The 16597-nt window shown below is 43.7% G+C and overlaps 1 protein-coding gene across 2 annotated transcripts in view; it reads right to left on the bottom strand.

The window, feature by feature from the left end:
- Positions 1 to 16597, bottom strand: part of LOC138588343 (calcineurin subunit B type 1) — a 26542-nt gene extending 9945 nt beyond the window's left edge. For both annotated transcript variants that reach the window (XM_069658408.1, XM_069658409.1), the window contains exons 1-2: positions 16342 to 16597; positions 4851 to 4890 (exon numbers count right to left, since the gene is read on the bottom strand). In XM_069658408.1, the coding sequence (XP_069514509.1) occupies positions 4851 to 4890; positions 16342 to 16344 (43 nt within the window). In that variant the 5' untranslated portion in view covers positions 16345 to 16597. The remainder of the gene's footprint in view (positions 1 to 4850; positions 4891 to 16341) is intronic.

Below are 16597 nucleotides of genomic sequence, written 5' to 3'. Positions count from 1 at the left end.
TTAACCTCAGCGCCGGGCCATGGCCTTTATGTTTGAGTCTGTGGCAGCAGAGACAGCTGCGATGGAGTGGGCGATGCTGCAAACTGACACTCAAATGCACACCTCTGTCCCCCGGTGCTAGTTAGAATATAGATGGAAGGTACAGTTGAGCTGCAGGTTCATCCATCTGGATATACTGGATCTCCATTAAACCTATAGGAACATTTTGTATGCAGTCCGCCCTTGAGTGCAGGATGATTCAGCAGAATAGAGGAGGATGAGGTTTAATATAATAATACAGAAGCTCCTGCTTTTGTGTTACTTTTGTTTGCTATACAACAATAATAAATCTAGGGATAGATTTTTTTTTAAAAGAGCATCCAAGGGAACATTTTTTAACAGTTTTGTGCGAGGACTGCACAGTCATAGAGGCTCCTCACACCGCTATGCTAATGAGACGCTCTGAGGGAGACCCAGTGTAACTGTGAGATGATTATGATAATCTCATATACTCCACAGCAGAGCACAACACACACTTTCATAAACGCTGCATGCACCCTCAACTGTGTTACTAGGCAACTGGAACCCGTTAGCCCCCCAAAGTTGCCCACACAAACAGACAGACCCGCACAAAGACACGGACACAAAGACGCGGAAGGAAGGAGGAGGAATATTAAAACAATTGTTCGTGAGGCGGACACATAGAAACGCATGCATATGTATGTCATCAGGTTGTGAGCGCACACAGGAGGCTGTCACACACACATAATAATTAATTAACATAAAAATACTGTGATTGTGGCTAAATTGCCTTCCTTCCTGGTGCTTGGTCCACAGTCTGGCATGCTCTCCGGTGCTGTTTGTGTTGTCCTTGATGTCTGTATAATCCTGTGTGTGCGTCAAACACTGACGTTGAATTATTATAACGGTTTAAATCATCAAAATATATCTGCCTTTTTGGACTTAGCCATTTTAAAAGCAGGGCTTTCCTCCCTTTGTGTAAATGTCACATCGTCGCTGAAACCTTGGCTTCATGCAGCCAAAAGTAACAGTGATGGTTTAAAAGAAATTGGATGAGTTCAGCCAAACAGAGTGGAGATAGGTCTGTTAATACAAGACTACAAACTATGATGTATGATATTGGATTTTTTGGCAATATCAAATATGCCGATATTTTCCAACCCTTGCCGATTTCGATACCGATATATTAAGCATGTTTTTTTTCCACCTAATTGCAGAGAACATCAAGTCTCCCCTGTCGTAGTATGGATATCATGCCTGCTCTTATTGTAGTGGCCAAAAACTGACATAAAGCAGACATCTTGCACCCTTCTTCACACTTGACAGAAGAGGCGTTGTACAAAATGTCTGATCACTCACATTTCTGAGTGCACCTGAATGCAGCATCTGCCCCCAAACACGGCAGTGAGGGAGACATGCCCGGACTTGTTTACTGATCCTACTACAGAGACATCAGTGATCGCTGACAGACTCTCTTTATCGTGTGTGCGCCCATGAATATGCAAGTTAGTTTTGCACTGATGTTTATGTTACACTGTTTAACTTCTATTCATTGGATAGAGTTTGTGACTTTTATAGTCTTCATTTGTATATTGTTGATAACTTTGCGCAGGCGGTGCGCTCTTACTCATATCTGCCGATGCAGATGCAATTTTGTTACAGCATGTCATCATGACAAATTCCTGGTCAAATACAGCTGAAAGGACGATGAAATAATACTGATTCTGGTTGAACTTAAGCCAGAGTTGCTACATTTATTTCATGTATCAATATTGTAATTATTGCAAGCTGTAAACATCCCATTTTTCGGGTAGCATCTCTGACCGCACATTAAAATGTTCTGCCTGAACCTGCAGCTGTACTGATACCACGGTGAACAGCCAGATAGCTTAACCTATCCATTAACCACCAGCCCAGCTTTGTGAACAGAAAATCTGCTAAGTGCCACTGGCTTTTCCCTCCCCATTTCTGTTTAATTATAAAAAACACAATGTTCCCAAAACGTCATTAATGAATCTGTCCTCCTGAGCACGCTCAGCCCTGCACATTAATGGAGACATGTGACTGCATTAACACAGAGAGCCAGAGCTGAGACGCGCAGGGGAGGAGGGGAGGGATACACGGAGAGAAACTCGGCTGGCATGTTACTGATAATTATAGCCGAGACCCCGCTGTTCATCGCCCCCCATAACACACATGATAAGGTGTGAGGGTTGGTAAACATGAGAAGGTTACATGGCGGCTCAGTGATTACATGAGTTTGACACATGACACTGTGCTGTTAGCATAATGGGGATGTAGTGAGCCTGTGAGGGTGGAGTGTCGTCTCGGCAAAGCATCAGAGAACAACAGCTTATCGTATCTTCTGCTGCTCTGTAGAGTCTAACAAAGAGACATTAGCCAATATTTAAGCATGCTTATGGATCATTACAGCGCTCTAAACTCTGCAAAGGTACATTTTTAACTGCCGTTTTCTTCGCTAAGAAACAGCAGCTCTTTTTTACACATGGGAAAAGTCACAGCGAGAGAGTAAATCTGCTAAAATTGTGCCTAGGTCATGTCTAGGACTGAAAAAAAGAGGTGCTTGCATTATCACACAGACACACAAACTCTGTCTCTCACACACCGGCCTCAGCCTTATCTCATTTAGCCTACTGGCAGGGGAGAGTGTATGTACTACAGAGGAGAGCTCTAGCACTCGGTGCATTAGTCCGATTGCTCTGGCTGCTCTGATAATGTACAGTTTGCCCACATTGACTACACACCGAGGACGAAGCAGGCCAGCGCACTGGCGGTGCGTATTTATAGCGGTGCCGTCATGAGAAAACCCCCAACTCAACCCACCGAGAGAGGCCCTGGCTCCCGCCCTCAGGGAAACCCCATAGCAACAAGGAACTCCAGCGAGCCGCCCGCCGTTTATTTTTGGCGGCTGCAGACAGGCCTGCGACGGTTTCAGGATCACGGCTGAGTTTCTGTGAGAGCGTGATGCGTTGGGGGGGCTGTATGTGTGTGTGCGTGCAAGTGTGTGTGTGGGGTGAAGAAAGTGGTGGAACAGAGTGCATTTGCTAAAGTGCAAAATGCACTCTGAATGGAGGTAAATGTGGCGCGGTGTGTGGTTTTCGTGTGCAATTGTGCACACTCCCACAAGTTGGCCGTTCATTTTAGCCTGAACTGAGCCCAGCTAAGGATACAGGTCTCTCATCCTCAAGTAGAGCATAAAGAACTCGGGTCACAATCCATCTTAACAAAGTGTTTCTAGGTGATAAACTCCTCAAACAAGTCGTTCAGACGTCAGCAAACAGAGTGCAGGAGTGTGTGGAGGCAGGTGCAGGTGAGTGGGTGTCAGACTGTGTGGGTTGAACAGGGCAGTAAGGTTAAGGTGCAGCAGGCTGAGTCTATCTGGCCGGCAGGCCAAAGCTAATTTCTTCACAGCTAATGCTGCCTGCCTGTCCAAGCACTTGATGAGCTGAACAGCTGCTGTCAGTGGAGGGTGAGGGAGACAGAGGGAGGACACCAAATAGAGTTCAAGTCGGAGAGAAAATTAAATCAATGACAGAGAAACTAGGAGACAGAGGAGGGGAGAGTACGAGCACTTTCTGCTCATTTCTCATTTATTTGTCTCAATTTAGTGGCCGATAAGTTTGACTTTGTTTTATATTTTCTGCCTTTATTTGATTACATCAAGTTATTTGATGGTTTCTGACATGTCTTACATGTCTTTAAAAATAAAAAGCAATCAGGACAGATCAGACAGGCAGTCAGAGAGGGGAGAAAAAGACAGACACACAGACAGCGGTGAATAAGGCAAAGCAGCTACAGAGACCGAGAGTGAGAGAGACACAGGCAGAGAAATAGAAAGACTGTAAATATCCCAGACTGAATGCAGAGGTCCTTGATGGGTTCAGTTTAGGGTCATGCATCGTCCAAAACCACCTCCCCTCACCAGGGTGGCATAGTCCTGGGGGAGGGAATGCCTGGCAGGCCTGGCAGGCCAAGGTCCTGTCCCCCTCGTGATGTTACAATTGTGCAATCTAAGTATGGCCGAGCCTCAGTCCTGCCCTCTGTAACATTTTCAATATGTTTGTGGAAGTGTGTCAGTGTCTTGGTTGGGTTACTTTGTAGCACTATGTGGCAACACAAGGACACAGGTCACATTATGCTTTAAAGAGCGCAAGTATGCAACAAGCAAGTCCTCTGGTGTTGCACAGTCCCTGTAAGCTACAATGCATATCAATGATTGACAGGAAAAGCAGGTTTTCATTTGTAAGAGGATGCTTTAGAGAAATTCCTCTTTACCGAGTCTTAAAAAAAAAAGCGACATGGTCCCTGAATGACACCTACAGTAAAGAGGGACCTGTCGCTGTCTCATTTCTCATGTAACACAAGCAGCAGTGAAACCATTCTGGGCTGCTTCCTAACAACCGTGCGGCGCACAATTTTGCACCAAAGCAAGTGAGAAATCTGCATCTCTGAGGACGTTAACAACACAGTGCTTAGATATCATGTTGATGTATCAGCAGGTAGGGAGGGTGATGGAGATGGACAAAAAAGAAAAGTGAGTCATATCTCCTCCTCCTGAGAGCTGAAAGATGTCTTCAGGGCAGACATCTTGTAAACATGACCATGGACATAATAACAGTATGATTCCAAGATGAAACCTTCACGATTCCAGAAACACATCACTTACAGATGAATAACAAAATAGCACACAAAATGAGTGAAAGCAAATACACTTTATAAGAATGTAATCTTATTAGCCTGATTGAGATTTAATAGAGATAGATGGTCTTATTCTTTGAACAAAATCGAGCTTCGTGCAAGTAGAGAAAGCAAAGATTTAAAATACTTACAATGTGAGCACATCTCCAGGGGGTAACTGGCTTCATTTCCCTGCAGAAAGAGAGAAATGCAGGAGTCAGTTTATGTTGAAATATATCAGTTTCGTTCTCTTTGGTGGCACCTATGGTGACAAACGGTAAATGCGGGAGCACACTCCCCAGATGTACAGACAGTGTCGCATGTGTGACGTCCACAGTTGGCTCCGGTTGTAACTCTTGATTTTCATCGCTGACTTTCCTTTTCAGACCGTTTGCCTTCATCTGAGCGTCGAATTTGTTTCTTTTTCTTTGGATTTTCACTTATTGTTGAAGTTGTATCTGTAGTCATCCATCTTTTCTTTGTTTGTTCAATCATAGTAGATTACTTTTTACTCGCAACACATGCAGAGACCGGAAAAGCAGCCGCTTAGCTCCGCCTACCCTCTCTGGCAGACCAACCACTGATGGAAAACACGTCACTAACTGGGCGCCATGGTGATTTTTTTTTCCGCGAAAGCCACAGACACCCAGTCTGTAATACTGCAAATGTACAGCCTTTCATCAGTGGGCCATTGGCTCAATCACCATTGTGTTACCTCATTTGGCAATAGCTAGTGACTTAATAAACATTTATTTAAATGAAAATCTTCGAGAGTATGACATTAAATATAAGCGACAAATTTGGAGGTTTTAGCGAAGAAAAAATCTGTTGACTTGATTTAAGATATTTAGTGATTAAAAACCAAAATGAAACTAAATGTTAACCCTTCACACATCAACTCTTTAACGGGTTAAAACTGGGACAAAAGGACAGACATATTTTTTTAGATGAATATCTTTAGAACCCACAGTTGTTTCCTTGTTCGTCAGACAAACAATGACACCTACTAGCAAAGGTAAAAGATGATCCTAGTGATCTGTGGTGGTGAGCACTGCATTTATCTCATACCACATATTTCTAAACAACAGGAATAATACAGACAATACAGAGCAAACAGGCTGATATAAAAGAAGGCAAAGGAAACTATATATGTGTTTTTCTTAAATTACCAGGAGATTACATCCTGCCAACCTTCTGCCAATGTGTTTAGTTTTACATGTTGAAATGTTGTACGGTACATTTCCTGCTTTAAGTCATGGTCCTCTGGTTGTCTTTGCTCATGTGGCAGCAGGTATGCGCAAGGACGTCGCAGTGCTGGTGTTATAGAAACAAAACACTTAAGCTGAGTCACGCTAAGCCTTTTTGAGACTCCGTGTGAAACTTCAATGTGAGACTTCTTTGTTTTTCAAGGTAAAACATCACGATTGTTTCCGAGCTGTGGATGTGAATTCCTCACATAGCCTGCACGCAAAAGTGTCCTGCAGCACCTTTCAACACAGGCAACAATTCATCATTTATTTCTATGCTTTACTATGATATTAGACTTTTGATTTTCCACTGTTTTCGCTTACAAAAAGTTTATTATGGCATATTTGAACACTTTTTTTCTGTGTTTACTTGCATAAATTAAGGGGAAAAAGTTTATTCAGTGCTTTAAAGCGTGGCAGCAAAACAACACAAATAAAAAGTTATTTGAAACATGCAAATTTGTTCACCACAGATTGCACACTTTCTGTGAACTCGAACCCCTTGAGGCTGCACATGTGCTGCCTCTTTCAAATCACGCATCATGTAATGCACGGCATCAAATCTTCAACAAACGCAAAGGCTCTTTAAACGAACAACACTACCCAGAAACACTGCATGGTCGTGTGTGTGTATGTGCGGTATTGGCTAATGTTCAGCAGTCACATCCGCATATCTCATCCCGTCCAGCACTGCGGTGTTCACTGAGCCGGAGTCTGATTGCTGGCAGGGAGAGGCTGAGCGCCCACATGGAGCCAGGGAGGAGTCCCTGCATGCAGAGGGGTGGGGATGACGGAGGACAGGATGGGGATCCTGCAACTGAGAGGGAGAGAGAGGCCCCGGGCCAGTTAGCAATCGACCGGAAATGTTCTGTAGCTCCATCGAGGAATACCAAAGTGTGACTGTACTAGAAAAACTCCCCACGCAAACTGGCCTCTCGGTTAATGTGTCCAGAGATGGGACACATACAGAGCAGAGCCTAAGGACTGCAGCTGCTAACTTGCATGGCTCATAATAAAATCTCCCCTAAACAAACTACAATACATCATGTGCATCAAGTGCTTGTTTATGGTGTGAATGCAACAAAAACAACCTCCCTGCAGAGTTTAAGACCACAGAGGAAGCAAAAGCCACAGCACGAGAGCAATATTAGTAACGCATTATGACAGTGACACACAAATACACTACACACACTGAACCGTATTGCTCCAGTGATGTCATCCAAGGGCTTACCTCTGTGCTGCTGCACAACAGCAGACTTACATCAGAGAAGTAGTGGTATTTTAAGAGCAGTGAGGAGAAAGAGGTGACAGGATTAGCCAGGAGAGCGACTTAGCATTTGACACCCTATCAGGAGAGCAAAGGCGGCGTGCGAGTGCAGTGATCGGTGATGTTTTTTCTGTGGAACAACAGGTTGATAGTGAGCGCTCTGACGCTCAGTGCCGAGCACATGACTTCAGAATGAGGGGTTGGGTGTCCCATTGACTGTGACATTGTAATACTTTATCGATCCCTCTAGGGAAAAGTCCTTTTGTTAGCCTTCCCACAGAGCTAACTCTGCTACAGAGCAACATAGCAGGAGAACTCACCAGGGTTTTATTCAAGGCCTTGAGCCAGTATTCTTAAGTTCAAGGACAGGCTCTCAGTGCACTGTAAGCGTACTATGTGGAATTATAGTTTCCCTGAGTCAGGATCAACAAAGAAACAATGATTCATTTTAGTCCATTTAGGTTCCATGGTGACTTTTTGCAAAGGAGCCAAAGTTATGAGCATTAAATCATGAACACAGGTGTGGTCAGTGCTTCACATGTAGCACACTTCATTGCATTTGAGTTTTATTTATCTTGGCTGGCTGCCAAGGTGAGGTCAGCAGAAAGAGCTGATTCAATGACACGGCACAAGCCCATACTGTAACTGCACCTTAACTTCAGCTGTCATAAAGTAAGTCACACAGCTAGAAACAGAGGAAAAGGCCACTAGGAGTGTTGATTTTTATCTATAGCGCTTATCCTGTTCATGGTCGCAGGAGGGCTGGAGCCTATCCCAGCTGTCATTGGGTGAGAAGCAGGGGTACACCCTGGACTGATCGCCAGTCAATCACAGGGCTGACACATAGAGACAGACAACCTTTCACGCTCACACTCACACCTACGGGCAATTTAGAGTCACCAATGAACCTAACCAGCATGTCTTAGGATGATGGGAGGAAGCCGGAGTACCCGGAGGGAACCCACGCGTGCACGGGAAGAACATGCAAACTCCACACAGAAAGGCCCACTGGGTTCGAAGCGGGAACTTTCTAGCTGTGAGGTAACAGCGCTAACACACTGCACCACCGTGCAGCCGGTCATGTGTCATAACCATGTCAAAGAGGGTTAATTTAAACTACACCAAACACAGCTTTAGGTCTGATTACAGCCGTATGGTAATCAATGAAAATAAGTGTGTATTGTTTTTTTTAATACATTGTTTTTGGGAAACTACGACATGAGCTTAAATAGAAAAGAAAGCTCAAATTGAGCTAATCATGTAATGACTCAAATACACCAATCACAAGAACTAACCACTGACAGACAAAGTACTGAGTGTAATGACTCATGATCATGTATTTTCTCAAAAGAATAATAGGCAGCAGGTGATACGTAGTACAGAAGATGTGGGTTTTAAAAACCCAAAGCAGCCAAAGTAATAATCAGACGACACCTTCATGAATAACTGTGAATGTTGAGGCAGCCTTAGAGGCAACGTCCCTGTTTCGTATTTTCATTTATACCCAAAGTAACAGATTTATGAAACAATAGCAGAAGCAGTAATATTGGAAAATCCAAAAATATTAATCAAACTGGAAAAAAAGAGGAGGAAGGAGTAAAAAGGGTCCATATGGATGGATGGACATCTAAAAGAACGTGTGGATTAATTTATTTTAGCTTACAAAGGTACATAAAATAAGTATATTAATAAATACATGTTGGGTAATGTGTGGGGGCATGGGTAATGTCTGTTACATCTCTGACATACACGGTTGTTTATGTTGTTGTAGGGTCCCTGGAGGTAAAGAGACTTACAGCAAAGCAGATTTGGTGTTGAGGATTACAGGTTTACTGACTAAGGCCTGCTTTAGGTCACTGTGTGGCTAACGTGGGGTCAGAGGTAACTCTTTGTCATGTCTTCTGGAACAACCCACTTCCTGTAGCTGCCCCCGACGCTAATCATAACAGATGGTTTAATAATAAAAAGGGGTGAACAAAGTGAAAGAGCATCTTACATGCACAGAGAGGAATACAAGCAGAAAAAAGCAGAGAAGAGAGAGGGGAGGGAGGGAGAGAGAGAGGCTCGTGTTGGCTCATCAATAATGTATGCTTCATTCAGAATCAATTAGGCCTTAGCACACAAAACACGTTTTGCATAATGACAAGTCTGGCACCGTCGCTGGTTCAGCAGCCACGCTACGGCCGACCCAAAAACCCGGCTAATTTTAGACCTGCAGAACCCCGTCATAACATGAGAGACAGGGAGGTGCAGAGCACGGGGCTGCAGAGTCCGAGGACTTTTCTGAGGTGTCTTTAGAAGGTCATGAGACCGTATCTTGTGTTCACTGAAAAAAATAGCTAAATCAAACGGCAGCAAATTAACATTTAGTTAGTAGTAAGTGATCCATCTATCGTAAATTGCTCACTACACCGGAGATAACAGTTTAAATCCTCATCTCTTTCCATTTCCTGTTTGTAGAACATTAGAGTCTATCGCAGATAAAAGCTCATCAGACAAATGTTTTTAATGGACCAACTTAAGTTTTCAAAGCTGCACTGACACACTGCTTTGCTTACTTTCAGACCGCTGCACTTTGGCACAGTTTACTCACTCGTTATACGGAAAGACTTGAAGTTTGAAACAAAAAAGTGCAACAAAATCTGACATTCAAGATACTTCACATAATGTGGATATTGCAATACTATGGCGCCCTCTGAGAGCAGTCAATGCAACCTGGAACATTCTGGGATGGATCAATGACTTGCATATATTCCCTAAAATAATAACAGCAGCGTCAGAACCATAGACTGTATAAAAAGATGGACGACATGACAGCTCCCATTTCGAGCGCCCCCTGCTGACTGGCTGCAGTATAGCTCATAAAGCCCGCCTCCTCCATGTTAACAGACGGGACACAAAATCAAAATACATACCAAATAAAGGTTTCTCAAACATGGTTTCTGATATCACAGTTAGTTATTATGATGCTGATTTACGTCCAAGTGTTCATTTTTCTGACAAATTTATTTTTAATTAGTTATTTGATGCTGTCAAAAGGATGATTGACAGCTCTGTTGTCAAATACGGCTCCTGCAGACCAACATAAAGAGGGATCTTTGCCGTTTTAGCGGTGTGTTTTGGTTAGCGGAAGGGGCGGCTCCACCTGCCGATCTCTGTGGCTCCAAAGGCGCAGGATGGCAGCGCTTGACTTTTGTAACAAGAGGAGATAGAGACGTGTCGTCCAGCTTTACATACAGTCATTGGTCAGAACAAGTAGAATATGCACAGTGTAATGGAGCAATCGATGGACTGTCCGTATTCCCTACCTTGATTTCATCATGAAGACAAAGTTGGCAGAGTGTTTATTCATTGTCTCGCTGTGCACAGTAGCTATCTAAAACCCTGTTATGACTATACTTAGCATGGACTCTTACACTACAATATGTCTCGGCACCAATGCCAAAAAGTCCAGTTGGCATGTCTATCCTACTCGAGTATTAAAAGAAATATGTGAAATCAATACAAAACCTGCTGCTCAGACACAGCTGAAGGTGTGAGGCGTCGATAATGTTTTATATGATTGTATGAAGGCCAAAAACTCTCCCTCACAGTTCTTGCCAAACGTACAATTGGAAGCACATTATAGGCCTGTTCAGTCATAACGGCTCATTCAGCTGCTCGCTCGACTCAGACTTTTGGCAGCGAGCGAGATGGGCAGAAAACGTTCAAAAAGCTGTTGCTTTATGGCTGAAATTGCATTTTTAACCTTAATAAATCTCTGCAATCACTACAGGAAACCTCAGACAGTATAAAGAGTAGTGGACAAGTACGCAAGTCCTTCGAAAGAGAGAGTATAGAAAGAATTTCTAAAGGTTTCTTAGGAGCAAGTACAAGGCCACATAAAAAGCAGAGAGCGCTGGTGTGTGTATGCGTGTGCCATTTCTAACACACGTCTGCGTCTAGCTCGGCATGTTGACACATTAGGGAAAAAGTATGATATGTGTGTGTTTTCTCCCTGCTTGATGTCAGGTTCAGGGGTCACAACACTCCCCTCCTCCACACAGTATCAGGCTCGCCATATAGACGGGCTTTATGATAAACACACTCAAACCCCCAGAGTCACAGCAGAGTGCAAAGCTGAGCTGTGCTTTCAAATTGGTCTTTAAATAGAATTCAGGGCTTCATTTTCAGCCTAACACTGTATGGCAAACAAAAGCCAGGGTATAACGGCCAACACAATATCACTAATAACCTATTACATTATTACACAGATGAGAGGCCACGGAGAATATGTGTGAGGATTTAAATAAGCTGCTTTAACATGGCAGTCAGCTTTCTCCTTGCACAGCCATCAGTGTCTCTTCTTTCTTTCCTCAAAGCATCATCTCTTACGAGTTATGTCTCTTCCGTAATATTGCCTGTATAGGTGTGCGTGCATGTGTACTTGCTTCACTCGTAATCTGAGCAGTCCCGTGTGGATGTGTGTGTGTCAAGGATCTGAGCCAGATTAAGGAGTCAAGTGCAAATATGAAAATAATTACCAAAATCTTTGCAGCCTGAAGGAACTCTGGCAGAGCTAATCCTCTCAGCCATTTCTATCCCCGACTCTGGCTTACCTATAAAGGGTTTTTCAGGCCCCATAATGCTATGTAAACTTACAATGCCTAATCGTCTTATGCATTAACCCAGTGGTGATAGGGCTATACTGTATAGCAAGTGCTGAGAACATGAGAAATTCTGATCTGATCTTCATCTAGGTGTCACTTCTGCAGGAACACTCTGATTAATGCAGTGATATAAGAAAGTCCCAGCAGAGGGAGAACTGAGGTTAAGCACAGTTCAAACAGCAAGTGGGTTTTATGTATAATTTAAGGATGCTCTGAACCTCAGGTCAAGACTGTCAAACATCCCAAAGACTGGCAACGTTTATTGAGAATGTGGCTGGAATAAGTTTAATAACACTTCTTCTATGTGGATTTATGCAAAAGGTTGCAGCTGTGGGTGCATGTGTTGAAACAGGAAGATTAATGAGGGCAAAAGATGCCCAAGTTTTAGGGGTACAATGCTGATCACTACATGCATCATCAGTACAATGCAGAATTATTTTCAACAGTTATTTACATCATGTTTATATATTTATTTTTAAAGATCACTACAGCTGATTTGCTTCATTCTGTGTAAGACACTGCAGGCTCAGGCCATCAGCTAAAGGAGCAATACGCTGCTTGCAAATACTACTGTCAGTCAAAGCTGGTGTTCTCTGTAATCGATAGAAGCAATAATATTTGAAATTGGTGCCATAGCTGTGGAGAAAGTCGTACAAACAGCTCGCGGTTTTGCCAATTCTACATTCCTAAAACACCCAGCGGGCATTGCGCCGCTCCCTCCGAAAGGAACAGCCCAGTGAGAGACGCTGGAGTGAAATACTACCATTTTCCAGTAACGCGCATCGACCGCTGCAGGCAACGGCTCAGAGCGGTACAGAATCCGAAAGACGACAAGAATATACCGGTGGATTGTCTAAAAAGTCTTCAGGTCTGCAGTCTACATTTCAAACCTGACGATTTTGAACGAGACATGACACCGGAGGCGGGCGTCCTAGATTGAGGAAGTGTAGTTTAGCGAGCTCCCTGGCCTCCGCCAGGTGATGTGTTTTGCGTAGTCTGGCGGAGGTTTTCCAGGACCCATTGGAGAAGCGGATAGCGTCCTCCAAAGGCACAGAGCCAAATTGCATTTTTTTCCTACCATAATGGCATTAGCTCCTCATAATAGCATGATAGGACTCAGGTTGAAAATCGGCGAACTGGCCCTTTAATAAGGCCCAATATCATTGCTTCGATTGCAGCTAGAGCTGCACAATAGAGCTGCACAATCAATCGTCAGTGGGATATGGACATGCACATTACATACATTGCATAAGACACACTGAAATGCAATGAATGTATACAACTATTCAAACTGCAAATGCCATGCATTCCCACTCAACATTTTACCCATCAGACGGAGCCCCGGATACTTGGGCCACGAATTTAAACCATTTGCCAACCTGATGAAGTCCCAGTAAGCCGTCAGCTAGCCTCACATTAATTTGTGTCAATTTGTTGGCAACTGCTAGGTTGACTGGCACAATGGCTGAGGACGGAGATAAGAGAGAGGAAAGCGTGGTTGCCAAAAACATCTCGTCTTGAACAGAACATCACAACTAAACACAGGTACTGTGTTACATGGGACAAACAGCAGGAAGACAAATAAACTCTGAGTTACAGCTACCAGGCACACATTATAGTTTACTGATTTATCACACATCATATTGTCCTCTCAATAGTGAGTTATGTTAGAGCAAATAGCCAGTCTTCCTCATTTTATCCAGGCATAATTGCAAGTGTGCAGAACAGGCTTTTAGAGGTTATTTATATGCAGCACATTTGATGCATTGAATGCTGAGGAGGCAGAATTACAAAGTGATTTATTTTGCAGATTTAAATTGAAAAAGAAGTCAGTCAGATTCTCCTTTTTGCCAACAAGTGATGTATTTGTCCTAGAATTGACAAACCAAGACAAAAAACAACCACTTCCTTCTACATCAATGTGATCGGCTACAATCCGTTGCATATGTTCATCCACTATGACCTTTTTAACTTCTGTGCACTACTGAACAGTCTCTCATGCATAATATCCCCTGAACATCCTGTTCCAGCCAGTAATTACAATAACAAGCTCCCCTCAGCTTGCCATTTGAGTGTGAAACTTTTCTAGTCACTGCTCACAGACGCTGACACACCAGAGAAATAGACGCTTAATGACAAAATTGACAAGAGTTTGGCCTGTGCCAGTGACTGACTGCTGGCTCCAGCGCGAGCCAAGCGCCGCGGCGGTGTGCGATGGCCAGTGAGGGGGAATAAATCCAGATTGAGTGGGCTGCACGGTGGTTGGAAGTGCAGCGTGGATCACCGAGTGTTGATCATCACTCCTGCTGGTGGTTGGCCGTGGCTTTTATCTCTTTTACATTAGCTCCGGCTCGATCCTTATGTGGGTGGCGCTTGATTGCTAGGCAGCATATGGTCCCCTTAGCATCAGATCATTCCACTACATGCTTAAGCAACTGTGCGTCCCTGCCCCCAACCTCCCCCTGCAGCTGAGAAGAATACATTCTGACAGGCCAGAAGTTGGCACACTGTCTGTATGACATGCATGCCCTGAGTGTCTGCCCTCTGGCTGAGAGTTGGGACTGCAGGGCAAATGTAACAAGGTGGTCTGAGCAGTGTTAGCCTACCTGTAAGTAGTCAATGTATTGTTAAAGGACAGCAAGAAGCAACTTTTACTTGTATTTTGTTACGCTGCTCCTGATTCTTGGCCTTTGTATCACTTTGTATTGACAGAAGCACTTTATACAAACCAGAATACACACCCTAAGGGACAGTAACCTTGATTCACAATGAGCACCTGTTGTAGCAGTTAACCAACCAAGAAGGTTTAGCTTTACCGAGCAAATATGTCCAGATGTCGCAGTAAACTTCTTAAAACAAGACCACAGGTGGGCTGACCTGCTGTTTTAAGAGCTTTTTTGAAAAGCTGATTCTTGTGGACATTTGTGATTACACTTTAGTCCTGGATAGATTGAAGATTGATGTTTGTAAGGTTAGAAAATGTCCACTATACACGATACAGATATCGATTCTAGAGCATATGATTAATACGGCAGGTGATATGAATCAAAATGCCTAGATTGCGCCTCAATATGACTATGCAAAGATACCCAGAAGGATCCTTTTTTAGGCAAATTACTATGATAAAAGAATATTTAACATCTTTATAAATTGTCAGATGTGCAGAACACCCTCTGCTCAGCTGTGACGCTCAGCTATATGTGATGACATCATTATTAAAGTGATTCAAGCATTGTTTTCTACATTATAATGTTCTGTAAAAGAACATTTTCAGTATCAGCACATATCTGACAAGCATAAACACTAAAACAATACATCTATAAAAAGTCCATAGCGACCCAAAATATCAGATGAAGAATATTTCGGTCGAGCTCTAAAGCAGACAGCTTGACAAATGAAATAAACGTATCACTGTTTCCTCAAGATGACACAGCAACTACGGTTTTAACTCCAAAAAGCTGACACAAAGTTTAAAATATGGCCTTTAATTATAGTCCAGACAACAAATGTGCAGATTTTAGACATCGGACTGCTAGTTAACAAATGTCTGCTCCTGCTGCTGTATGCTGGACATCAATAACTGATCTGAAAATTGATGTGTGGAGGTGTGTTCAATCTATGGTTGAATAGAAAGGAATTGTGGGTATTAAGCGGACAGTGTGGGGAAGGATAAGAAGCTCCTGTGTTCATAACCTAGAATTCCCAGCTACGCCCTTACTGTCAACATGTCACTTTTAAACCTCCTTCAAGTTAAGTATGGATCCAGGCTTGGACAGTGCTGACCGGCCAGGTCCACTCCTATTGGCCAATACATAGATGCTTAACGGTTACGAAGCAACTCCCACTTATATATAGATAAATAAATATAATGTCAACTGACCAGTTAATTAGGACAGCACGAGCTAACCCTGTGGCCTGCTATGGCAGCCTCTTTTACAACCGCTGTAAATAGACAGAAATGTCGCCTCGGACTGTTCATCAAAGCTTCTGAGCTCGAATGAAACAATGTTGCAACTATCAACACACTGACATGCTAGCTACAAAACATAATGCAAAGAGTGTACAAGTGCAAACTTGAGCAGACGTTACATTTTCCTGCCCTGTGTGTAAAATGTGCCACATTCAGTCGCACGCCTGGGCCGAGTAGGCGTGTATTTTTGTCATGAAAACTAATTTGCACAGGCCTCGTTGCTAATAAGAGTACCGAGAAGGGATAAGAAATATCTGGGCCACAGGCTTCAGGCTACTGTCAGCCCCGGGGTGTTGCACAGAGCGCGCGACAGGGAGCCAAAAGTGGGTGAGAAAAGCGTTTCCTTCTTTACGGAGCTCTGCGCTGTCGACTGTGAACTCACAGCAAAGCGCTCGCCGCGAAAAACAACCTGTCCAAACGCAACATTATTCGACACATTGAAGCGCAGGCCTGACCACTGGTGTGTTTACCAGTCGGCGGAGGGTGAAATTAGGAGCTGTGGCTGCTTACCATCTTGCAGGTCGGATGATGAAATCCAGGCGAAGTGAGCGGAAAGGAGGTTCAACAGGGGGGAAAGTCGGTAGGCCGCCCGAACTGTGGCGAGAAATACAAAAAATATAAAATATAGTTGTGGTGCTCTCAGAGGTCTCGTCCTGGCTTTACACCCAGCTTCAGGCTCTCTTCTCCGTCTCTCTCTCTCCTTTACAGAGGCTTTCACTGCAGTGGCAAAGGGAGGGAGACCCGCTGGGAGGGGACAGTGCGCGGA

Source organism: Semicossyphus pulcher, unplaced genomic scaffold (genome assembly GCF_022749685.1).
Source record: "Semicossyphus pulcher isolate SPU_LCO1_2020_fin unplaced genomic scaffold, fSemPul1.0.p SCAF_12, whole genome shotgun sequence".
Classification (NCBI taxonomy): Eukaryota; Metazoa; Chordata; class Actinopteri; order Labriformes; family Labridae; genus Semicossyphus; species Semicossyphus pulcher.
The sequence above is the reverse complement of the archived record's forward strand: the minus strand, read 5'-3'. Positions and strand labels throughout refer to the sequence as shown.